General features: G+C 38.4%; 1 protein-coding gene across 2 annotated transcripts in view; it reads left to right on the top strand.

Annotated features, from left to right (window-relative positions):
* SPAG9 (sperm associated antigen 9) overlaps positions 1 to 27,231 on the top strand; it is a 113,592-nt gene that overhangs the window by 17,839 nt on the left and 68,522 nt on the right. For both annotated transcript variants that reach the window (XM_037129640.2, XM_037129638.2), the window contains exons 2-3: positions 7,384 to 7,504; positions 21,260 to 21,330. In XM_037129640.2, coding sequence (XP_036985535.2) covers positions 7,384 to 7,504; positions 21,260 to 21,330 — 192 coding nt within the window. The remainder of the gene's footprint in view (positions 1 to 7,383; positions 7,505 to 21,259; positions 21,331 to 27,231) is intronic.

Here is a 27,231-nt window from a genome sequence, read left to right as displayed (position 1 = left end):
AAAATATTGTGTTATATGCAAGTTATAGTAACAAAAGGAAACCACATTGTTTGAGAACTCCTTTAAAATACAAACCTTTAAAATATCAGAAAAAAATGAAGTCTGTAAAATGAACCTATTTTTGTGCAGTCTTCCTACATAGGCTTTTTGGGTGGGTCCACACTTCCGTATCGTAGTCCTGAATACATAACTCTTGTGTTTTAGCTTTCAACGTAAACACATCTAATGTCATGGTGTACAGCATGAATTGTATATAATTAAAATGGAATTATCCCGGCCCTGACCAGGTCATTCAGTTGGTTAGGGTGTCATCCAATAGGCCAGAGTTGCAGGTTTGATCTCCAGTCAGGGCACGGATAAGAAGCAATCAGTCAGTGTATAAATAAGTGCGATGACAAACTGATGTTTCTCTCACTCTCCCCCTTCTCTCTCTCTTTCTCTCCCTCCCCTCACCACACCCCTCTCTTTTTGTGTCTTTGTCTCCCCTCCCTTCCTCTCTCTATGTCTAAAATCAATAAATTAAAAAAAAAAGCCCTGGCTGGTGTAGCTCAGTGGATTGAGTGTGGGCCTGCGAACCAGACGATCGCGGTTTGATTCCCAGTCAGGGCACATTTGTGGGTTGCAGGCCAGTTCTCAGCAGGGGCCAGTTCCCAGCAAGGGGTGCACCAGAAGCAACCATACATTGATATTTCTCTCCCTCTCTCCTTCCCTTCCCCTCTAAAGGTAAATAAATAAAATTCTAAAAAAAAAAAAAGAGCCCTGGCTGGTGCGGCACAGTGGATTGAATGCCAGCCTGAAAACCAAAGGATTGCTGGTTCAATTCCCACTCAGAGCACATGCCTGGATTGCAGGCCAGGTCCCCAATAAGGGGCGCATGAAAGGGAACCAACCACACATTGATGTTTCTCTCCTTCCCTTTCTCCTCTCTTCCCCTGTCTCTAAAAATAAATAACATCTTTAAAAAAAAAAAAGAAAAGAGTAAATACTGTTTGTGCTTTATAATAAAAAAAGAAAAATACTCATTTTTGATGTAATGATAATGGTCATTTTAGTGCCTGATATGTCAAGCTTTTCTAAGGTGAAAAGCAAGTGATTAAGGTTCATGTGTAGCTCTTAGGCCACTAGGAAAGGGGTATAGGCCTATAGATTGTATACCCCCCTCTTTCCTTTATTATTATTTTTTAAGATTTTATATATTTATTTTTAGAGAAAGCAGAAGGGAGAGAGGGAAAGAAACATCAATGTGTGGTTGCCTCTCACACACCCTCACCGGGGACCCTGACCTGCAACCCAGGCATGTGCTCTGACTGGGAATTGAACCCATGATCCTTTGGTTTGCAGGCCAGCACTCAGTCCACTGAGCCACACCAGCCAGGGTCTTTTATTATTTTAAAATATATAAATGTTTATTGTTTTTTTAAAAAACAATTTAAGATTACTTAAGGATACAACTATTAAAAGGAAGGTAAAATGACCTTGAATCCTACCACTGCTGAACAGGCATTACCAGCATTTTAATACACCCTCCAAAACTTTTATTTTCTCTATTTATTCTTTTAGTTTATAAAATAATATTTTTTAAAGTGTTTAGAAATTAACTTTTACAGCCCTGGCTGGTGTAGCTCAGTGGATTGAGCACAGGCCTGCAAACCAAAGGATCACCGGTTCGATTCCTAGTCCAGGGCATATGCCTGGGTTGCGGGCCAGGTCCCCAGCAGGGGGTACGTGAGAGGCAGCCACACATGGATGTTTCTCTCCCTCTCTTTCCTTCTTATCCCCTCTCTCTAAAAATAATAAAATAAAATCTTAAAAAAAAAAACTTTTATAGTTTTTCTAAGTGAGGGAAATCATTGTTGATTTCTTATAGAAGTTGAAAATGCATTGAAATTGAGTGCATTGGGTTTTTTTTGAAAGCTTTTATTTTATATTTTTAGGGGTGGGGGAAACATTAATGACGTGAGTGAGATATATTGATTGCTTCTTGCTTGCCCACAACCGGGGACCCACCCTGCAACCCAGGCTGCTGGGACTGGGAATTGAACTGGTGACCTTGTGGTTCACGGGACAGCACTAAGCCACACCAGCCAGGACAGAGTGCATTGTTCTGTGTTTTATATTTACCTTTGTGGGTAAGGAATCTATTTTCCTAAGATTCCCAAAGGAATTTCATGATGCCAGAAAGTTTAAAATTCACCATTTAGAATTAAAAAAAGGAAAAAAGCCATAACATTATGAGCCATGGCAATTTGTTTTGTAGTCTCTGTTTTAATTTGCTAGAAGGCGAGGCCTGGGATTATGCATTTGCGTAGACTATTTTCATTATTGCTGGGCCTTTCCTGCGAAGGGAGATTACACAAACAAAAGATTTCCATTTGGCGATAAATGGCTTGGACCATCCAAGAACTGTCACACAACTTTGGGGGGGAGGAGATCTCTTCCCTTTTTCATATTTACTTAAGATTATTGATACAGATACAAAGTCTTAGTAGTTGTCAAAAAATGTGAAGCATTTTGAAGACTGAATCATCTACGCAGGTCGAAGAAATGCTTGTAGAGTAAGCATATAATAGTGACTGCTGAACAGTTATGGATTATTTATGCCCTTCTGTGGCCAAACTGGGTCGCCAAGAAACAGATGAGACACAAAGCCTGGTGTGTCCATGTGATGTTTCTTCTCTCCATCACGAAAGTGTTCTGAATAGGCAGAATAGTGGTACAATTGTTTTTTTACCCCCAGCTCTATTGAGAAATAATTGACATATAGAGCATTGTGTGAATTTAAGGTATACAATGTAACAATACACACACATATGTACACATATATGTAAATGATTACCACAACAAGGTTGGTTAACACATTAATCACTTCCTATAGTTACAAATATATTTTTTGTGGTGAGAACTTTTATGTGTATTTTCTTAGCAACTTTCACATACGCAGTAGAATAGTATTGCTAACTGTAGTCTTTGTGCTGCTGTACATTTCATCGCTGGAATTACTCATCTTCTAGCTGGAAATTGGTGCCCTTTGACATTCGCCCATTCCCCCCCCCTTTAGTGGTAAAGTTTTTGTTAGGAGTTTAGTAGCACAGCATTTTAAGTGTTACTTGCAAACATCTGCTCTGTATTTTTTAATACATTTTATTCATAGCACGAAAAGCTAAAATAAGAATTTCTAGTTACTTACCCAGATAAACAGATCAGTTAGCCAAGGGAGCATCATTTTCAAAGCAGGTCAAAAAATAATTGCATTTTCTTATTAATACTAGGTCTTTGCTTATATCCCCACCTAAAAATGTTGAAATAACTCAAACTTCATTAGCAACATGTAATTGCTACTTTTCTGTTCATTGTAACCTGTATATTACCTGCCTGCATTCAGTTTGTAGCCAGCGAACAACACCCTTGGAAGGCAGGGATGGTGTGGTACTCAGTCATGTTCCACTCACCTGGCCTGTGAATGAATGAATGAATGAATGACTTGTTTGAAAGCTTTGTCAAGTTTGTCACTTTCCTTTTATTCACTATAACCACTGCTGCTTCTATGTATAGTCATCTTTAGATCCATATTCTGGAGAAATAAACAATGGTGGTGTGAGGCTTCTAAGAAGAAGCCTCACAAATACGGAATATTTTAATAGTAAAGTGTAGGGCAGGGCTACTAAATCAGGTGTTTGTGGAAGGACTTGTGCGGTCTCTGATTCCCCAAGACAAACAGGCATAATTTGGGGTGGGCATTTTTTCCCAGGGAGAAACATGGTTCATGGATGTATCAGATTCCCAAATGGACCTGTGGACCCCAAAGGACTGAGAACCAGTGTTTCAACTCAGATGTCATTCGGTGGATAGTCAGATAAAGAAGGTGTGGTATGTGCACATACACACTCACAGTGGAATACTGCTGAGCCACAAAAAGATGAAATACTGCCATTTGCAACTTGGATGGGTCTTGACAGCATTGTTCCACATGAAATAAGTCATATGGAAAAGAATTATATGATTTCATTCATGTGTGGGATATAAAACAGAAGCAGCACATGAACAAACAACACAAACTCCCTCCCCCCCAGACTCGTAATACAGACAGTAGCATGGTGGTTACCATAGGGAGGAGGGACGAGGGGAAGATGGAGAGGGTAAAGGTCAAATATGTGGTGGCAGGAGGAGACTAGACTTTGGGTGGTGAGTACACAATAGAATAAACAGACATACTATAAAGTTGTATATCTGAAATCTGTATGATGTTATTAACCAGTGTTACCACACCAAATTTAAATTTAAAAAAAGAACCAATGTTCCAGAGGTGGTAGGTTTAAGTTTCAAAGATAAGAAAAAACATTGTTTAGTGGTATGTGGAAGTCAAATGTCTCTTGAGAAAAAGTAAATAACTATATTAGAATGCTTTTGGTTTCTCGAAACCTATTCAAACAAGCTTAAATAAAATAGGAATTTATTGGTTTATGTAGCTAGGGGGGAAGAACTCAAAAAACAAAAAGGACTTGAAATGCTGAGTCCAGGAACTGCTGAATCTAAGACTCAGATAGCATCTTTTTAAAAAATATTTTTTATTGATTATGCTATTAGAGTTGTCCCATTTCCCCCCTTCATTCCCCCCACCCTGCACACCCCTGCCCCACCCACATCCCCCCTTTAGTCCATGTCCATGTGTCATAAGTTCTTTAGCTTCTACATTTCCCATACTATTCTTGCCCTCCCCCTATTTTCTACCTACCATCTATGCTACTTATTCTCTGTACCTTCCCCCTCCTCCTCCCACTCCCTTGTTGCTAATCCTCCAGCAAATGGTATCTTTATACAAGGTTTTATTCCCCTTTGCTCTTTGTTTTCCTTTATATTGGGTTTATTCTCAGATGTTAGAATAACATCTTTCCATATGTTAGAAAAGATGGCTGTCTACAGCTTAAGCCTGCTAGGTTCTGAGTTCGGGATTCCAGAGGAAGAGGGGGATGTGGTATTTTCCTAAATAGCAGACAGATGTCCCAGGGAGGACTCTGACCAGCGTGTTCAAGCCCTGTGCCCACCCACAGGGAGATGCAGCCTCACCACCCCCGTTGCATTAACTGAACGGAATGAGGGTGAAACAGGAGAAGTTCCTCTAAGGAGACATAGTGTATAGACAAAAACCAACCTCTGCTACAGTGATTGAAAAGTTTTAGGACAGAGGGGCAAAATTTTTCCATATTAAAACTAAGGTATAGTTAGTGATGGGTAAGGTTTTTCGTGAACTCTACATTTTCCTATGTGGGTTTCAGTGTTTTACTCTGAGTTTTTTGTTGTTGTTTAACAAATATTTGAGCACCTGCTATGTGCCACCATCGTTCTTTCTGCTGGTTCTGCAACAGCAAACAAAAACAAAAATTCTTGCCCTTATGGAGCCTACATTTTAGTGAGACAAGTTCGATAATAAACACGATAAATTACTAAAATATACTTACTAAAATATACAGTGTTTCAGATAAGGATAAGTGCTATAGATGGGAAAAAAACAGGGAGGGAGGTGGGGAGTGGTTGTGCAGTTTAAAATACAATGAGCGAGGAAAGTCTTTGTGAAAGGGCGGGATTTGAACAAAGACGTTGAGGTGAGACGGGAGTGAGCCATTTAGATATTTGGAGGAAGAGAATTGCAGGCAGTAGGAAGCCAGCGCAAAGGCTTGGAGTGTCTGAGGAACTGCAGGCAGGGTTGTATCACTATGTGGGGGGCGGGGGGGGGGGAGCAGGAGAAAGAGTACTCAAGGATGACCTCAGAGAGGTGAGGGATGGTAGGTTGTATTGGTCCTTCCTTGAAGGCCGTGATTAGGACTTTGGGAGAACAGTCAGCCACCATCCAATTTTGAGCAGAGGCGTAAACTGAGCTGCCATATTTTTTGTTGTTGTTCATTTGCTCTGTGTTACTTCTTAGAGGTAAGGCAATGTTGTATTGAGAATGCGTTGTAGAGGGGGCAAGGGTGGAAGGAAACCAGTTAGGAGGCTATTGCTATTGAATTAATCCAGGAAGTAAATAATGAGTGGGCACAGACCAGGCTAGGGGTGGAGGTGAGGAAAAGGGGTTGGATCCGAAGGTAGACTTGCTGATGGACTGTACATGAGATGTTAGATAAAGAGAAAAATCAAAGCTGACTTCATACAGGAACTAGTATAAAGGACACATGGACAAACTAAGGGAGTGGAAATGGGAGGGAAGTGGAGGGGGGGTGGGCTAGGATGGGAGTAAAAGGCAGAAAACTGTACTTGAACAGCAATAAAAATAAAAATAAAAAAGCTGACTCTAAAGTTTTGGGCCTGAGCAACTGACCACAGTAATTTAATGAACTAGGTAAGACCAGGAGAAACAAGCGTTGACATGTCATGTTTAAGATGCTTTTTAGATACTCAAATGCAGTTGTTCAGTAGGCAGTTGGACACACTAATCTGGAATTCATTACTGGGCCAGAGATTGGCCTAGAAATTTTGAGGTTGTCCGCATGTAGTTAGTATTTAAAGCCATGAACCTAGATGAGGTCACAAGGAAATAAGAGTAAACAATGAAGAGGAAAAGTTGTCCAAGAACTGAGCTTGCCAGTGTTAAGAAGTTTGGGGAGAAGAGGAAGAACCAATGAAGAAAACCAAGAATGAACAGTGTTAAAATAGAGGAAAAGTTCTGGAAACCAAATTTAAAGAAAAAAATTTAAGAGAAAGGTGTTTATTTGTTTTTAAGATTTTATTTACTTTTAGACAGGGGAGAAGGGAGGGAGAAAGAGAGGGAGAGAAACATGTGTGTGGTCGCCTCTTGCACATCCCATGCTGGGGACCTGGCCTGAAGCACAGGCATGTGCCCTGACTGGGAATTGAACCAGTGACCCTTTGGTTTGCAGGCTGGCACTCAGTCCACTGAGCCACACCAGCCAGGGCTTTTTCTTAGGAATTTAAATTCCATGGTTCAGGTACTCTAGAAGACTGTCCATTAATCAAATAATCATTTAACAAGTGTTTATTGCTATTTCATCATCCTTTGGTTCTCTATTTGTTGTACGTGTTAAGTATAAAATATGTAAAAATTTGTGACTTGAATTTGGATGGATATGCAAGTGTACTAATAAAAGGATTTATATTTTGAGGGTAGGATATACAAATACGCGTTTCCTTTTGAATGCCTATTATATGAAGTAAAGACACTTTCAGAAACATTATTTTGTCACCTTTTCCTTCTATATTTGGAGGGTTTAAAACTTAATTTTTATAGAGAAACAAAAAATCAACCTAAATTTATGATTTTGAGATCTTTTTGAGTAGTTAAAGTTGAATGTGATACCAAGAAACACAGGATTTGATAATGTTAAAATTTTTCATTTTGCTAATGAAAATAATAAATATTTCTTTTATTAGAAATTCATTGAATTTGAAGACTCTCAAGAACAGGAGAAAAAGGATTTACAGACCCGAGTAGAATCTTTAGAATCTCAAACAAGACAACTTGAACTGAAAGCAAAAAACTATGCTGACCAGAGTAAGTAAAAATACCTCTCTTCATAAGTACCCATTAAAGAGTGGGCTGTAATAGTGCAGTGACTCAGCCTGACATTTGACTAGGGCTCCAGATATATGCTCGGAATTGTCATCCCAGACTCAAGAGTGAGACCTGGGAGCTAGGTTCTGTTCTTCTTCGTTCCCGGTTTCACATGCAGAAATGCACGTGAAATGCCCTGCTCTGCAGAAATGACTAAATCAAAAACGCCTCTAAGACTCTTCGGTTTCACTCCCAGCCTTTGTTTGTAGTTAACATTAGGCTGTATCCACTATGCAGGATTCTGGGGTGTGCGCATGTAAGGTTTTTTGTTTTTTTGTAAGTTTTTTTTTTTAATTGACTAATTTTGAGAGAGAATGAGAAACATTTGTCGTCCCATTTCCTGATGCATTTATGGGTGGCATCTTGTATGTGCCCTGACTGGGAATCAGACCCACAGCCCTGTGCGTTGGGACGACACTAACCAACTGAGCTGCACGGCCAGGCCCATTTCTTCTCATTCTGTTCAACAACACAAAGTTTCATGGGTTTCTGTATTGTTTGGGGGTTTACAAATGTAAGAGAAACTCTGGCTTTGAAGTATATATAAAAATGACAATTCTTTTTTTTGTTTCTTTGTAGTGGAAAACTGAGGGCATTTAGATGATCATTTTTCAGCATCGTTTTATTTTAGTATAATTTTATATATTTTTCTTGGTTTAAAATAAATTACTGGCCCTGGCCTATGTGGCTCAGTGGATTGGGTGCCAGTCTCTGAACCGAGAGGTTCTTGGTTTGCTTCCTGGCCAGGGCACATGCCTGGGTTGCAGGCCGGGAAAGGCAATTTATCACTGTTTCTCTCACACACTGATTACTCTCTTTCTCCCTCCTCTTTCCAAAGAAGAAATAAAATCTTTAAAAAATTAAAAATAAACAATGACTATTTCAAACCCCAAGAATGGTGTCCCCTTTTGGACTAATGAAAATGGTCCTAATTAAGTCAAAATTAGAAAAAAGAAATTGGGGAGAGTTTTTTTTTATTGTTGACCCAATTACAGATGTTCCCCATATCTCCCTCCCCCCAACCCACACCTTAGGGGGGAAACTTTGTTCCAGGTTTCATGCAGGCAGGCAGAGTGCTCTCCAGTTTTCATCTCAGAACTGTAAGCTTTCAGAGTCTTCGGGAGCCACAGATCGCCAGCAGTGACCCTTCCCCACCTCACCCATCAAGGGCACATATGGGCCTGCTGTTGAGGGACTGGCGTGCAGGGTGGATAACCTTCACTAGCAGGCTTGCAGTGTGTGCGGTAACTGACTGCTCCCTCTAGGACGATGGAGGAGCCTAGACCGCAGTGAATCTGGAGTTCAGGCCTTCCAGGATTCAGAGCACTCAGGCTGCTGGTTGTTAAGCAGGTGTTGGAGAAGGGAGGTAGGGGCTGTTCGGTAACAGGAGCCAGCTGGAGCGATGCTGAATAAGCCACGTGTCATGTCCTTGTGTTCTTAAGTTCGTAGATGCCTGGACTGCTGTACCCTTTCTTTGTTAACACAGAACACACCAGAGGACTGCTGTCATTTTACTAGAGAGCTGCGTACACTGACAAGTGCATTCCTGGAGCCACGTTACTGTGGGTGCCACGCAGTAACAGTGCCACTCTAATGGCACTTAAGCTTTTGGTGTGTTTTAGACTTGAGTATTTTCTAGTTCAAGAAGAAAAATGAGCTACTGGAGATATTTTAATCCCAACTTGATTGTGTTTTCATAGCAGGTATTATTTAGTATTTTAGAACCAAACACTAATGGCAGAGTTAACAGAACCAGCCTCTCCTTATTTTACTTTCTAAATTTTCCTCTTGATTGCTGAAAAGAGTACCAAGTTTGAGGTAAAGAACTTTTTAAAATTACCCAGTATAAAGGTACTCCTTGTCTAGAATTCTTTTATGAATTAATTAATCTGATTCTATGATAAGGGATTTAGTAAAGGAAGAATTACCTTGTAGTTTAAATTGCATTATTGATATTAAAGTCTGTTAAAACATCTCTTTTAAATTCAAAGGAGATACTGCTGCTTTTATCACAAAGCTAACCAAACGGAATGAATTACTAATTTTTTTGCATGCACTGTATCTTTTTTATTACTAAAAATTTTTAAACCTACTTCCTATTTCTTTCTAGTTAATGTAAATACAATGTAGTTGTCTGTTCTTTGAGATGTGTTATCCAGGCCAGTGAATCATATCTACCTATTTTGGAATTGTTTTGTTCTGTGGTATTATCCAGTCTCTCTCAAAAGTACTGATTACTGTTTTCTATTTTAATTCAAAGTAAGTTTTAAAAATAAGGTATCTTTTCATTTTAAGGTACCTTTTAAAAAGAATTGATACTGATAATTTTTCAGGGAAGTGATGAGGAAATTCTTCACCAAGTAACCAAGTATTAGATATGATCTTGAACTACATTTGTTCTGAAAACATTATTTTTGTTATTAATATCTCCCTCTGGGAGTCTCATATCTCATTTTGAGATAAACTTTGCTTTCTGAATTATGATAAAAGAAGTTACAGCTGTGGTTAATCATAATGGACCATTTAGCCCTGACTGTGGTGGCGCAGTTGGTTGGACATCTTGCTGCAAAGTGAAAGGTCGCTGGTTTGATTCCCAGTCTGGGCACATACCTGGGTTTTTCTTTTGGTCCCTGGTTGTGGGGTGTGTACGAGGGGCCAACCAACCAATGTTTCTCTCTCGCATCAGTGTTTCTTTCCCTCTCTTTCCCCCTGTCTTCCCTTCCCTCTAAATGAATGAATGAATGAATAAATAAATAAATAAATAAATAGCCAGCCCTGACTGGTGTGGCTCAGTGGGTCGGGCATCGTCCAGCAAACCAACAGTGTCCCCATTTGATTCCCAGTGAGGGCACATGCCTGGGTTGCAGGTCAGGTCCCTGGATGGGACCATAGGAGAGGCAACTAATGTTTCTCTCCCTGTCTCCCTCCCTTCCCCTTTCTCTAAAAATAAATAAAATCGTTTAAATAAATAAATAAAATCTTACTGGGGGGGGGGGAAACAAACCACCCTCTCCGAAGACCATTCAGAGGCCCCAAACTGATTAACACTAAATCTCTTGGTCCATGAGCTGAAGCTATAAGGAGCCTTCTTTTATGAATGCGTTGGGACTTACTCCCTTTTCCTATGATACCTTGGAGTTATACTTTCTTTTCCATCTGATTATTTTCCTCTTCTATTTTTCTCTCTGCCTTCACTGGATATGATGTGAAATTTTATTATGTCTTAATTTTTTCTCGCTGGTCTTTACCACGTTTAAACATCTGAGAAATATTTTAGAGGGAAAATAGTCTGCATATTTTTTCATTATACTTTTTTAGCTTTCTCCCCCCAAATCTCCAATTATGTATCAAAGCCCCTTATTTTTCAAAAAGTTGGTGGTTGGAGGTAATCTTTAAGTATCATCAGTCCCCTCTCCCATAGGAAAACCAGGACATCCTTTTTTTAAAGGATGAAAACATTTAAATGGGTGTATGTCATAATATGTTGATTCTTTTTTGTATAATAGGAAACAATGTCAGGACTGTTTAAGATTCTTTTTTGTTTTTGGAAGTATATCTAGTGCTTTTTGTTAAAATAATTGTAACCCAACCTATTTTTAAAATTTTAAAATACTTTAAGTGTTCCTAACATGTGGTTTTAAATAAGAAGGCCCCAGAAATTACTGATGAGGTCACCTTAGTAGAGGAGGGATGGATTCTCTGGTTAGTGCCATTTTTTGAGTACCATATGATAATAGTATCTTGTCTAACTTCCGTCTTTATATATGTTCTAGCAGTATAACAGTCTTTAATTTTAAAACACTGTCAGTTCTGACTTATAAATGTTTTAGGGCACATATCCCTTTTAAAAATAGCCACAGTAAAAGTCCAAGTTCTTCTTTGAAGACTGCTTCCTATGTTAAAAGGGGAAATTTGGGTTGTAGTTACTTGCTTTGAGAAGCAAGAAAATATCAAGAAATGGGAACTGAATTAAAGGACATAGTTTCCAGCCTGTGGTAGTGTAGAATCTACCAGGTCGTCATGTGACTTCACAGTGTCGAGAAGTTGAGTCCGTAACGTTTTGTGGTTATGTTTGATTTTGGAGATTTCTGGTTGCTCTTTTTTCAAAATTTGAACTACATAAGAAATATTTTTGGTTTTCTCAAAAATGTTGTGTATTATTATTTGCGAGTAACAATACTTCTTGGTAGTTGACATCTTGTGAGCCTTGAGAAAGAATCTGAAGTATATGTGGTGTGGAATAAGGAAGTAGTGGATTGAGAAAGACCTTTTGGTGCTTTTCAGCTGTTTAAGCATCTACAGTTAACCAGCCTTGCCATTCATTCATAGTGCGGCAGTAATGGGTTCATCAGAAAATACTTGTTATTCATTAGTGCTGTTGTATATTGAGTATTTCTCTCTTGTAAACCCAATACCTTAAATGAAGCAAGTAGATACAGACATTTTAATACAGTTAAAATATTAAACTACTGTTGTATGCCTGGTATTTAGTCTAGATCTATGGCTGTGTTACAGAAGAATATTATATGATCATTGCAGCCAAAGGAATCAGTTGTTTTGCGTGGTGGGGACAGGTTATATATATGATCTTCCATTCTTTTTTCCATGTGTAGTTTTTATATCACTGCAGTTGGAGTGTATATATAATTTTGTATCTTTTCCTTAACATTATTATATTTCCTTTGTTGTATAATCTTTATTATTTTTAAAAATTTACTTTTTAATTAGTTGGCAAACAATATTGTATTAGTTACAGGTATACAACATAGCGAGTAGACATTTATATAATTTACAAAGTGATCACCTGGTAAGTCTATACCCACCTGACTCGACTCCAATATTTTTGACTGTATGTGTAGTCAGTAATTAATTTTTAAAAATGTCTGCCTGCACCCATCATCCAGAAGCTATGCCATCTGTTAACCATTCTTTTTTCCCTGAGGAACTATGTTCTATCTTTCCTCTAATGAAAATCATTTAATGGTCACTTTGTTTTGTTTTGTGTTGTCTACTCGTAAATTCAGAACAAACTTAGAAGTGCAGCCATAATGACTGGTTTGGATCTTACCTGGTTAGCGTACTTAAATTGTTTTTTCTTTCATCCACATTATATATATATATATATATATACACATATATACATACATACATATATACACACACATATATATAATGAATTATTATATGTTCTTGTAAGCTATCTCAAGTTTTTTGTGGAATGAAGGAATGAATCAGTAAAAATAAATACTGGTAAATTTTTTAAAAACACAAAAAACTTCTGTTGGTGTTTGGACATTTTTTTCCAGTGTAGTGAATCATGTTGCAGTGACTATTTTTCACACCTGTAGGTTTTCCTCTCTTTACAATTTTCTTAGAATATATTTAAGGAAGCAGGTTAAAGAATTATGAATAGTGGTTCTCGATATATAATAGTTTTGGTCATTTTTAATGTGAACAGAATTGGAGAAGTAAGGTTTAGTTGTGTACTTTATTTTGTTTATAATAACTTATGAATTTGAATCATTTTATATAACATATTAGCACCCACAGCTGATATAAAACCATTTACTATTCATTCTTTAGGAAAAAATTTGTTTTCCTCAAGCTTCTAGAGTTTATATTTATATTAGATGCCTTTTCTCTTGAATTGTGGGAGAAGAAGGCAAGATTTAGATAGCAGTGATTTTAAGCTATTTGAAGATTCTTTTCTGATTCTGCCCATTCGTCCTTGGTATGAAAATTCCATTTAAAAATATTAAATAGAGAAATATTTTTGACAACTGCAGACATTTGGAGTAGAGTCTTGTACTCTGACCTTTCTACCCTTTATGTTCCCCATATAGCATGCATTTCCTCTTTAAATTTGGTATTAGATCTTAGTCTGATAAGAAAACTTTAGCTTTGACTGGTATGGCTCAGTGGATTGAATGCCAGCCTATTAACCGAAGGGTCACCAGTTTGATTCCCAGTCAGGGCACAGGCCTGGGTTGCGGGCCAGGTCCCCAGTAGGGGGCGTACGAGAGGCAACTGCACATCGATGTTCTCTCTCCCTCTCTCCCCTCTCTCTAAAAATAAATAAAATTTTAAAGAAGAAAGAAAGAAAACTTCAAGCCTTTACTGTGAAACACTTATTATACAGAAGACACTTCTTTCTTGGTCATAAGAATTTACACACTACTAACCCTGGCTGTGTGGCTCAGTGGATTGAGCGTCAGCCTGTGAGCCAAAGGGGTGCTGGTTCTATTCCCCATTCCCAGTCAGGGCACAGGCCTGGGTTACGCCCGGGTCCGCTTGGGGGCATGGAAGAGGCAACTGACTGATGTTTTTCTCCCTCTCTTTTTTCCTCCCTTCCCCTCTCTCTAAAAATAAAGTCTTAAAAAAAAGAATTTACATACCAGTAGATGGAAAATATAGGGAAGCTGTGTAATCATTAACATAATTTTTGTTTTAAAGGAATAAATGGCTTAAAACAGACCATATTTGGGTGTTATTTACAAGCAAGGTCTGTCATTAATGATATGACCTATATAGTGAGAATTTCCACAACATGGAAAAAAATTCATTTTTAGGTATAGTTTATACCAAAGTTAATCGTTAAGAATGCCTAAATATTTTCTGTCAGTATTTTTCAAATCACTAAAAAAGGAAAAAGAAAAAAACCTTTCAGGCCAGTAAAAGGCTCTACCGGCCTCTTTATTGTGCTTTGCAATTGACAATGAATGTTAATATTCTCAGAATTTGAATAATAACATAATTGGTCACTTTTCCCATTTTTAATTTTATCTTGTGAACAGGCAATTCTATCTACATTATTTTTAGATGATTAAAGCAGGTAACTGATGACATGTTTTCATTGAAAGGCAGCTTTAAATAAGGTAGCTTTAGGAGTTTACATCTTCTGATTTTAAAAAAATGACAAAAATAAAATTTGTTGTATAGAAAGTAACTTTTAGTTGACTGAACTTAAATCTAGTTCTCTGCAATATTAAGAATATACATTTAGTATACTTTGATTAAGGGTGTTTCTTTTTTTAGAGCCTATGAGAAGGAAAGCAGAAAAGTAGATGCAAGATAATTTATGCAAAAACACTTAACATGTCATTAGGTCTGCTTCAGTGGGTAATATCCCATGTGATCTTCAGATGTGTTTTATGTTTTATTATTTGTATTTGGACTCTTTTCATTTCTGTAGGCCAGTGTTAGTTATTGAGAACCTTAAGGATGTAATTTATAATTAAAATCTAGAATTAAAGCTTTCATGGAAAATTAATTTTATGAGTAAAAGGTTAAAGGATTTATGGTGATTTATCTTAGAAAACAGACTAAAAATGAATGACTGCTCCTTCAGACACTGAAGGTATGGCTAAGGAAGATAACCAAGTTGTTCTGTTGTCTGGGCAGATTGAAATAGAGAAAAGGGTTGGTTTCAGATGGTTGTAGAGGCTTTTAGCAGGAGAGTCGTCACCGTTTGTCGTGTGTGGCAAGGCAGCACCCTCAAGTCAGGGACTGGATCTGATGGCGAACGCCCCTGCCACTGGGAACCTTCGAAGTCATCCTACTCTCTTTTAAGGACGTGACCATCAATTCATGAGGATGCTTTAGAATTTCACAGTGTGTCATTGGTTAATAACATCATATCTGTCTGCAAGTCTTTTGAAATTTAGAGATATGGTGAAGGCTTAGTTGGTAGAGGAGAGGTTTTTATTACTGTTTTGACGTGGTCGTCTGGGATTTGTTTGCTGTTAAGTAGCATTGGATTCTTACTTACCTGTTGAGACTTTTGACAGTAAATTCTTGAAGGAAAGGCTTCTGAAAGACCTATGTCAGTGTGCTGAGGCCAGTAACAATTGGATTGTCTGCCTTCCCTGAACGTAAGAACTGAAAATCCCTTTTGAGAAGGCAAATGATGAGTTGGATAATGGCAATCTAGCAGGTCTGTTTCTCTTTCTTCCCCCCGTAGGCCTATCAGCAGTCTGATGGGGCAGAAGACAACAGAGATGGAAGGTGGTCCAAACTTGGCAAAGGCCATCATTCTAAGGAGGTAAGCTCTGATTTTGAGCGGGTAGAGCAGGTGGCTCTTCCTGTCTTAATCATATCCCCTGCTCGTTGGAAAGAGAGACTGAGAGAAAGAGAATTTAAAACCAGCTGAAATATCTCCATTGGCTATCATCAGGGGGAATTTTGGATTAGTATTTGATTCTTCTTTTTTCTTTGCCCCTCCACCCTTCTAAGGTTCCTTGTTTTGTTTTGTTTTGTTTTGTTTTCTCCCCAGAATATTTGTAGTTTTAAGAAATTAGTTATCTGTTGTTTTGGAATAGGAAGGATGAAGAGATTATTTCCAGTTAATTTCATGTTGTGACTATGGTGATGAGTAAAATGATAAGGTTTTAGGATTTTTCCTGAGATCATTTTGAGATTTTGGTTCACATGGGAACCATTATTAAACAAGAAACGATCTTTTAGTGTACTTCAGATTCAATGCAACAGTTAAAGCATAGGTTAGTTTTACAGGACTTAGGGTTTTTAGGGGTGTGCACCGTTCTTGCCCAGATGGGCACGTCTTTCCCACTTCCCTTTCCTTCTCCTTCCCTGTGCTTTTCCCCTCACCAATAATCACTTGGTGGCCTTCAGGTCTTTGAAGAGGGGCTCTTCCCGGCTTTTAAAAGTACTTCTCAGTTAAATGCTATAACTCATAGGAGTTAGGCCTTGAGAAAACAGAGTCCTTTGACTACATGGTCGTACTGAATGTTGTCATACTAAGTATTTTCAGAAAAAAGCAAGAGGTTATCAATTTGTATTATATGATCTGTGGTTAACTCATATACTTAAAAAGATAATGCTAGTCTTTAGAATCACAGCACAGGTAAAGAAAACATGAAATATGTTAAGTTGTAGACAGTTTTTTGTCAGGGTACTTGCTGAAGGTGTTAGGTTGGAGTAAATAATCGCCAGAATAACATTCAGAAAATCATCCAGAATAGCGAAGACACAAACTATTCCACGAAATACATACGTATTGACTCAAATGCTATTTGTCGTTTCTGTGAAGTTTAACATGGATGTTCCCCGTGGATGGGTGGCTCCTTTGGTGACACAGGCTCTTTTCAGCTACAAGTCAGTCGTCAAGTCGGAGGAAAGGGGAAAGGAAATGGAGCGTTACGTGTGGGAGGTTTTTATTGGCCCGCCCCAGGAGTGGCGCGTGTCGTTTCAGTATATGTATGTGTGTGTACATGTATATCGCATTGTCAGGATTAAAAAAAACCAATGTGACAGGGTTTGGCTCAGTCGGCCACTCTCTGACTTTACCCAGACTGCTGTTTGGAGAATCCAGGGGAGCAGAGGCTAGAGCAGAGACTCTGGTCAGGAGAGAGTTGTGGTAATTCAGGCAGGATGTGATGTCTTAGACCAAGGTGAGTGTGATGGGGATGGTAAAAAGTGGTCAGAATTTAGGTTTATTTTGAAGATAAAACAGTTTGCTGATAAGTTGGATATGTGACGTGAGGGAAAGAGAAGAACTAAAGAATAACTGAAGATTTTTGCCAGAGAAGATTATGGGAAAGGACAAAGAGGTTTGGGAAGGACAGTCAGTTCAGCTTTGGCTTTGTTGACATGGTAGTGGCGTATTGGAAGTTGTTTGTATTTTTTATTCTCAGATGCAGATCCGCCCCTTCAGTTCCAGGTACCATCCATGTAGGTACATATAGATATACTGCATTGCTTTTAACATTTCCTTTTGTGGTTGTATTTGCAAAATGTGTGCTCGGGCAATACTTTGCACCCTTTACAAATATTAACTCACTCAGTGCTGACCTCAGCTGTGATATGCTATCATTATTCGTCAGTTACAAATCTGTGAACGGAGGCCCAGAGAGGTTAATACACCTGAGATAACATAACTCGGAACTAGCAAAGCCACACACTGCTTTGTGTAGTCCATTGTACAGGTGTCGTAATTCACTTCACCAACCAACTGATGACAGATCTGGGGGCAGTTCCACTTTGGCAGTTATTATATGTTGGTGTGTTTTAAATAAGAACAGTAATACTACACACATTGCTTATTTTAACAGATATCACCAATGTGACCTTCAAAAGAGTAATTCCAACTTATCTTCCCAGGATGCCCATCTTTTTTCTTTTTATAATTCTCTAATCTGGTAACATTTTTGCTCATCTACCTATATGGGTTTTGGTTTTTGTTTTTTTTTAAGATTTTATTATTTATTTATTTTCAGAGAGGGAAAGGGAGAGAGACAAAGAAAGGGAGAGAAACATCAGTGTGCAAGAGAAACATCAATCAGTTGCCTTTCACACACTCCCAACTGGGGACCCGGGCTGCAACCCAGGCATGTGCCCTGGTAGGGAATCGAACTGGCAACCTTTCCACTTGCAGGCTGGTATTCAATCCACTGAGCACACCAGCCAGAACTGCCTGCACATTTTCATGATGAATCAGCACACCTTGTTTGTAATGGTTCTGAATAGTCTGATTAAATCCTGTTGACTTTATAGCGGTTGCTGGAGAACATAAACAGTAACAAGTATTCAAGCCAAGGGAATTTCTATGTGAATGGAAATACACTGTGTTTGGACCGGGATGGAGTGAGGTTACTTGTATCTGTCAGATTGCTAACTCCTCCCCAAAGGTAACAAGTATCCTCACTTGTAATACATTTGATTAGTTCATTATGTGTTTACACTTTTTTTAAATCCTCACCCAAGGACCTTTTTAAAAAAGATTTTATTTACTTATTTTTAGAGAGAGAGGAAGGGAGGGAGAAAAAGAGGGAGAGAAACATTAATGCGTGGTTGCCTCTCACACACCCCTTACAGGGGACCTGGCCCGCAACCTAGGCATATACTCTGACTGGGAATCGAACCAGCGACCCTTTGGTTCACAGGCCAGCAGTCAATCCAGTGAGCTACACCAGCCAGAGCTTGCTTCTTTTCTTTTCTTTTCTTTTTTTTTTTTTTTCATTTCTTTTAGAGAGAGGTGGGGCAGGGAGAGAGAAACATCCATCGATTGCCTTCTTGGTTGCGCTCTGACCAGGAATCTAATCCACCACGTGGGTATGTGCCCTGACCAGAAATGCAACCCTCAGCCTTTCAGACTGCAGGAGGACGCTGCAACCAACGGAGCCTCACTAGCCAGAATGAACTTTGTATTCTTCTGCTTCTGCTGCTTTCCCTCAATATCCTGTTTGTGAGATTAGTCCATAATGTGTCTAGCAATAATTTGTTCATCTCGTTGTTGTATAGTATTCTACTACATGGATTTTTATAAATATTGCTGTTGATAGTTTGCTTTCAGGTTTGGATTATTACAATAGTACTACTTTGAGCATTGTTCTAACTGCCCTTTGATGGACGCACTTATATACCTCTTAGCAATGAAGTTGTTTTGTCATAGGATTGTCAAATATTCAACTTTATTAAGACTTGCCAGTTTTGACATTGGCCATACCAGTTTATACTCCCACCAGCAGTATGTGTGAGTTCCTGTTGCTCCACCCACACTGGACACACTGTGGTTTTCATTTGAGCTATTCTGACAGGTATGCGATGCTTCTTGCATTGGGTTTTAAAATGCTTTTTCCATGATTAATAAAGTTGGGCATGTATTTTACTCGGCATTTTTATACCCTTGAGTTGGGTACCTGTCTGTGACTAGGTTCTTTTCAGAAGTACTCTCTACTTTTTTTTTACGAGTAAAATTTCAAAGTAGGCTCCCATATATACAACAGAGTATTATATAAAGAGCATTTCTTGAGAGGCAGCAGTGTAGCATGGTAATTCAAAACAGATTCTGGACCTAGGTTCTTCCATCAGGAACCCTCCCTGGTTTTCCCATTTATTAGCTCTGTGACTGTGGGCAAGTTACTGGACTCCTTTTTGCTTTAGTTACCTGATTTCTAAAATGAATGTAATAACACTTGCATCATAAGATTGGTGTCTGGCTCAAATAAGTCTGTTCATGTAACATACATAGGACAGTGCATGGTACATAATAAGTATAATAGTGTTAGCTGTTAGTAGTGGTAGTGATGGGAATATAAATTTATTTTACGGATTCATATCAAATTAGCTGACAAGAATAACAAGGGTTTAGTGTGGGACACAAATTTGAAATAGAAGGTTATAGATAATAGTCATGGTTTATTTTAGCCTTAGCTGCCAGGGTTTGTTTTTTTGTTTTTTTTTTTTTTTTGGTTGCATAATACCAAGAAAATCTTGAATATGTACAATTAAAAACAGATAAGGTTTACCCAGTAGTTTCAGGATTCAGCTTTTAGACCAGATTGACAAGTGGTGGAAATTGTTACTAAATGTCTCAATTTGCTTGGATTTACTCTTTTCATATAAAAGGCAGAGAAGTAGCACTAAAATTTACGGCTTCGATATCGTGTTGTCATAACACATCTGCATTACAAGTTTGCTTTTTACTGTCCTCAGCTGCAGGATGAGGAGCACCTGTACTAAACCCGTGCCTGGCACAATAGTGTGTGCATCATGCGGACTGTAATGTGTGTTTACTCACTGGTGTAAATTTAATGAGCCAAATTAGAGGCTTCATTAGAAACAAATCAGAAGTCAGAGCTACAGTTTTCCTAATTAGTAACATATTTTCAAGATACTCAAACAAAGGTGGCAAGAAAAGCTGCCCAAACCATTGAGTTTAGCAAGCAGCACACACTGCCTGTCGTTTCGTATCTGCTGTGTTCACGCAGTTACAGATTATCGCTTACAAACCGCCTTGTGTATTGGCAGGTAGCTGCCCTTGCGCCGGGAGAGTTTCTAACTAATGTCAGGCATTCAGACAGACTTAAATGAGTATCTGGACAGGTTCCCCTAGCACCAGCTGTATTTCACCCCAGCAGACTGCCTCCTACTACTTCTCCGCCAGCGTGGGCTCCTCCAGGCCGGCCAGTCTCCCCTCTCTGCCCTGCCAGCAGCATGGATTTGTGTTCCCATCTCTGTGCTGACAGTGCCTGGGACACTCTCATCATCATCTATTTTGGGTGCTGTGGTTTCTTTGTGTTCCTGCTTGAACTCCACCTTCTCTCAGAATCAGTCCTCTCTGTTACCATTCTTTCCTGTGAAATCCTGTCTGAGCAGTCTAAAACTTTTTTTTGATACCATAAAGTAGTGCTCTGTGAGCACTTCTTCAAATCAGTGCCCCTCACGAAGTCCATCAGCAGAGGGAGCTAAATAAAAGAAGATGAGTCCCTGCAATTAAGACTCAAAGCAGAAAAAGTATCTCAGTGCTTAAAGCAATGGCATGCTCATGCACAGCTCTGCAGGGAAAAAAGAGCTTGAATACTGTGAGAAATCAATGATTTGGGCCCTGATCCCAGGTTAAAACTTCTGTGAGGTGATCTGCAAAGTGCTTTTGAAAGAGGTAATTTTATACCATTTAAAACACCTATTTAGGGGGATGACCTGAAAACCTGTGTGTGTTAGGAGAAGCAATCTGTTGTTTAATTTTTTTAAATCCAGTTTATCTCCCCTCTGAAAGTTTTATTTATTAGGGATGGTAAAATGAGGTTACTAGCTTTGTGAAGAATTTCATGTGCGGCAACCAAGTCCTAAAGTTGCTAAGGATTATGGCTAACCCATTCCCAGATTTTAAGATGGAATTTTCAAGTAATTTTTTTTATGTTTTGTTTTGATTAAGTGTGTGTATCTTAATTTCAGTTAGCAGACTTGAAGAAAGAGAAGCAGAACTGAAGAAAGAATATAATGCATTACATCAAAGACACACTGAGGTGGGTTTTTGGGTCATTCTTACCGTGCTGATACTAAGTACAAAAAACCTTAGGAATTATGTCTTAAGTTTTCTGTGAAAATCAGCTAGTATGATTCTTGGGGATAATTCTCAGAAAACATTAAATTTCATGTAGCATTTGCCTAATTACCAAATGTTGGCTTTTAACGTTTTTTACTTGGAATTACCTTTTCATTTCATTTCATGAGTGTGCCTCCGGGAGTTGGTCCTTTGGCTGGTCAAGTAAAAACTTAAGTGTGCATGGTCAGAAGTGTACAAGAAGCTACCACGAGAGAACTGGTTTAGTTTATCTTGTTAACACTTGATAGAGGATGGATTGGTAAATTACGTGGAGGATTCTTTACATTTATAATTCAGATAAAGGGCTTACTGGCCTTAGGCTTACAACAAATAATATAAACACAAATTATAATGTGTTAAATCAAAGTGACTCCGAAACAGGTTTTCTGCATGAAATTTCAGTATTTTAATAGGGCAGCTCTTCCTATTATATCATAGCACTTACATATGTAAAGTCACAAAGCCAAAATTTTAATATTTTTCAGTATTTTAATTTAGTAACCTCAGTACATAATCTATCCAAAGTAAATTAGAAAACGTACTTGAGGGTTTTTTTAAACCTTTTTATGATTCTCTTTCATTTGTTGCTTTTGTTTATATCTCCTTAATGTGAAAATTATTTCTGTTGTATCACCATCAGCTTGGGGGTCACATATTTAAATACATAGAATTTCCATACATGCATGCACTGCATGTTATAAGAAAAAAGAATCCCTCTCTTTTTTCCCTTCCTAGTCCAATCTCTCCCATGATGCAGACAGTTCCAGCCTTCAGCTCTCATTTTTTCTTTCACTGGTTTGAGTGATCGCTTGTCCTGTGTCTAGTGGAAACCTGTATATTGTTGCTTTTCAGGGAGATAAAACCCACTGCACTTGGTTTTATCAGCTTTGGAATAATGTGCTTAAAATGTTCTTGGAGAGGGGTTTGGATTTCTTTCTGACATAAAGGTTTGATATCACTACCTTAGCTGACATAGCCTCACACAGCATGAAGTGCCACCGAACTGAAATTCAGTGGCAGAGGGAGAAGATTGGTCACAGAGGGCTGGACATAGAGCTCTGGGAAGACAGGAAGCTTCCCAGAAGCCTTTCAGCACATAGAAAATACCCGCATTTTAATGAGACGGCACCTGGTGGAGATCAAGACTGTTAAAACAACAATTGGTAAAGGCTTATTGTTGGTTCTTTTTACATCCCTCACTTCAGTGGCTGAACAATGCCTTGTATATAGCGTTTACTAGTAGTGCTTATCAATGCTATAATTATAAATATGTTTGGGGGAATACGTGTGTGTACCAGAAGTGAATTGATAGTGATGAGTAATCCTTTTCTTTTTCATTGAAATTCTACCTTTTGTAATAATTGAGGATTGTTAAAGTATGATGTGTTAAATTGAAGTATGCGTAAAATACATGCATTCTTGAAAAATTACCATAAAGTGAAATTTTATAATTTTCCCTCACATATTTATTTATTTATTTATTTATTTATTTATTTATTTATTTATTTATGAGATTGCATTTATTTGTCTTGAGAGGGGAAGGAGAAGGTGAGAGAAACATCAGTGTATGGTTGCCTCTAGTGCATCCCCTGCTGGGAACTGGCCTGCAGGGAACCAGCCTGCAACCCAGGCATGTGCCCTGACTGGGAATCAAACCGTGATCCTCTGGTTCGCAGGCCCACGCTCAATCCACTGAGCTACACCAGCCAGGTGTTTTATTTATTTTTAGAGAAATGGGAAGGCAGAGAGAAACAGAGAGGGAGAAACCTCTGTGTGCAAGAGATTCTTCAAATGGATAGCCTTTCACATGCTCCCAGCTGGGGACCTGGCCTGCAACCCAGGCAGGTGCCCTGACTGGGAATTGAACCAGTGACCTTTCAGCTTGCAAGCCGGCACTCAATTCACTGAGCCACACCAGCCAGGGCTACGTATTTGTTTAATAATACTAATGTTGCTACCGAAAAACAACTTGACACCTTGAAATAAAAGGATATAATAATTTTTCTGTCCTATTCCTTCACAGTAGGATAGTTCGAGGAAGAAGAAAGATCCCAGGAGAACTCATAAATACCGGTTCCAGAGCTAGGCCTGTGCAGTACCCGAGGCTGATGCGGCATGTAGCAGAGCACCTCTTTTTGTCAGGTCTTCTCCCTCAGTCCCCGCAGCTTCTGCCTTCAGCCCCGATGGTCCCCCCTTATTTTGCCCTGCCTCAAGGAAGGTTTATGTAACACCGATATAGCTGCTTTGATATGTGGGTTTGTTCCACTGGAGACCACATTTTTCTGCGTTTATACATCTGTCCAAGAAATGCCATTCAATTAGCAATTGTAAATTGCTATCGAGTGCTAATGACCCAGATGTCCTTGAAAGGTAAATTCTGGGAACCTTCAGGGAAAGGAAGTCTGAAAGAGTTAACCTTCATTTTTTCACAATTATTACAAACTAAAGTAAGCTTTTAAAAATGTTTCAATAGCACTTATATCCAACACATTGTTTGCTGTTTAGGGAAAACTATGACTATTCATTAACATGAATAACTGTTCTCTAATCAGATCCAAAATTTTATACACATCACTGAAAGTGCTTAAAAAACATGCTTAAAGAAGAGGGAAGTCGAAGACATAATAAACATCAAGTAATTGCGAGGCACTCGGCCACATGTGCATACTCTTCATATTCCTGAAAACTTGAACCCTTGATGTTACATCAGGGAATATTTCAATGCATTCTCATTTTATCATCTGATCAAACCCACTTTACATATCGAAGTTTCGAAGTAGTATGAAGTGATCTGCCCCAATGCTAGTATGTGACTGGATTTGAATCTAGGTCTGTCTGAATCCATCGTCTGAATTTTCAGGAACGCTTTTAGGTTGTGGAACACAGGGGTGTTAAATGTACTGGAAATTCTTCTGTGCCCTTTTGCTTTACCACATCCCAGCAGCTGTAAGAAGAGTGACTCAGTGGATATAGATATTTGATTGTTGGGCCGCATATGGAAAGATTTAAGTTCAACACAATTAAAGGGATCCATGTTACTGTCTCCAAAACCTCACTATTGCCTCGCTTATCAGTTTTAGTCAAAGCTGACAGTCAACCTCTAATGTGAACATTCCTCTGGGAGGGAGGGAGTTGGGGTTTTTCAGATGGTGTGCTTGCAGTCCTTTTTTGTGACTCTACCTATTGGTTGCTGACTTGACATCTGACTATGTGTGAATAGATGTGTATACCTGAGAAACTTAAGAACTGCAGTTCTGAGATCAGGAGGGATGAGGCTGGTGGACCCAACTATAGATGATCTAAAGCATCTTCCATTTTACTCTTTTCTTTATCTTCTATCTGGCAGTACTGATCCTGCCCTCCCACGTGTGATTTTTCAAAGACCAGAGCTACATTGTGAAGCCCTGTAATTAAAATTTATTTTTGGTACAGTTTATATTTTCTACTCTTTTGTGCATTTATAGAATTAGTGCATATTTTATTTCAGACGTCAAGAAATGCTTAAGGGTGTGGGGTTTTCTTGTGGGTGTGAGGAAGAAAAGACAATGAGCTTATTGTCTGCCTAGAGAACTAACTAAAAGGTCAGATACACCATGAGTCCTATAAGGCTTACCTGCTCAGCTCTGAGTCAGAGGGACCTGAGTTCTGGCCCCAAAGCCAACCAGCTAATGACAGAACATAGTTGATTATTAACTAGCTGGTCAAATAGGACAAGTTATTTTAACCTCTTTAAACTGGAGTCCCCTAAAATTCTACTATTGTTGTGAGGTTTAAATGAAGCAATGGCTGGTAGTGCACTGGTTGACTTGTAGTTGGTGCTCAATAAATGTCAGCTGCTGCTTTGTTGTTATTCTCTCCTATTTATTAACTTCCAGTGTAGTTGGGTTGGAACCAGTTTCACTACCTAGACCATTTTGGAATGGCAGAATACTACATCTGAATTGAGATCAGTCATTTGAAGGTTTAGGATTCAGCATTTTCTAAATTAAAAACATTTTAAATTAATTTATTTATTTTATTTTTTAAAATTTTTATTGATTATGCTGTTACAGTTGTTCTATTCCCCCTTTCATTCCCCTCCACCCTACCCCCCATCCCCACCATTACCCCCCCTTAGTTTATGACCATGTGTCTCAAGTCCTTTAGATTCTATATTTCCCATGCTATTCTTGCCCCCCCCTTCTATTTTCTATCTACTGTCTATGCTACTTATTTTCTGTACCTTTTCCCCCCTTCTCCTCCTCCCACTCCCCTGTTGCTAACCCTCCTTGAGATCTTCATTTCTATGTTTTCACTCCTGATCTAGCTGTCCTTTTAGTTTGCTTTCATTTTAGGTGTGGTTGTTAATAACTGTGAGTTTGTTGTCCTTTCACTGTTCATGTTTCTTTAACTTCTTTTTCTTAGATAAGACCCTTTAACATTTCATATAATAAGGGCTTGGTGATGATGAACTCCTTGAATTTGATCTTATCTGAGAAGCACCTTATTAAACATTTTTAATTTAATCATTTAATACAAGAGTCAATCTGTAGATTAACTATTTTGGAGTAAAACTGATTTTCTCTTTGTTTTATTTATAGTTCTTTTTATGCTATATTAAATAAACATTACTATAAAAGCAATCTTGGGGAGGTTTCTGTTCATCTGAATTGCTTAATGAAGTTTAGATTCTTCCATTGGAACTAAACAACTTTATATGATTACCATCCAGTATAAAAGAATTCAACTTAGGTTTTCTAAAACCTTTTGAAGGTATAAATTGATAATTGGCCCACTTATCATTTTGTTATATTAGTCTCATTCGAGTATTTTTTGTTAGCCCTGGAGGTGTCGTCAGTGGATTGAGTGCAGGCCTGGGAACCAAAGGGTGGTTACTATATTCCCAGTTCCCAGTCAGGACGCATGCCTGGGGTGCTGGCCAGGTACCCGGTGGGGGGCACGTACAAGGCAGCCACACATTGATGTTTCTCTTCCTCTCTCCCCCTCTAAAAATAAATAAATTTTTAAAAAAATAAATATTTTTCCTTAGAGTTCTTCCTGACAACAAGAAGAAAACAGCTTGTTATTTCTGGCTTGCTGATACAAAGACAAACTGTATTTTTTGCAAAACTGTTATTAAAGAGAAAATCTGTACATTTAAAAAAAGAAGTGTATATATAAACTTAAAGGTTGAAAAATATTTTCACATACCATATTCATGTGATTCTGTATTCATTTTTCTTTGCCTTGTACATTGCTTGTTTGGACTAGTCTCAAGTGGGGAACAAACCTAATTAATTATTTTTTTTTAATGTTTGAGCCCTGGCTGGTGTGGCACAGTGGCATGAGTGCTGATCTGTGAACTAGGGAGTCACTAGTTCGATTCTCAGTTGGGGTACGTGACTGGGTTGTGGGCCAAGTTCCTTCTCCACCCCTTTCCCTCTCTTTAAAAAAATTACAATATTTTAAAAAAATATGTGATTTGATGGAATTACTCATCTTCATTCATGCATCAGAGTTCAGCATTATGTTTACTTGCTAATAACTGTGAGATTGGTTTACATATTTCATGATTGTACATGAATGCCAACTAAAATATTCACAACAAAAGTGTACTTTTAAAAAATGTTCAATTTTGTTTAAAATTTTTTCAGCAGTTATCTTTTTAACATGCTACAATGAATATTTAAATTATTAATATCAAAACCCACCTTCATACAGCTAAAGTTTAGAAACTTCCAAAGATATGCGACAGTTTTAAGAATTCAGGAAATATTCCCCCAAAAGATACTGACTTTTCTGTTTGCCTATTCTTAATATTTATATTTCTTATATTGATAAC

Source organism: Artibeus jamaicensis, unplaced genomic scaffold (assembly GCF_021234435.1).
Source record: "Artibeus jamaicensis isolate MK-2021 breed Jamaican fruit bat unplaced genomic scaffold, CSHL_Jam_final contig_1998, whole genome shotgun sequence".
Classification (NCBI taxonomy): Eukaryota; Metazoa; Chordata; class Mammalia; order Chiroptera; family Phyllostomidae; genus Artibeus; species Artibeus jamaicensis.
Note: the sequence above shows the minus strand (reverse complement) of the source record. Positions and strands in the feature narration are given on the sequence as shown.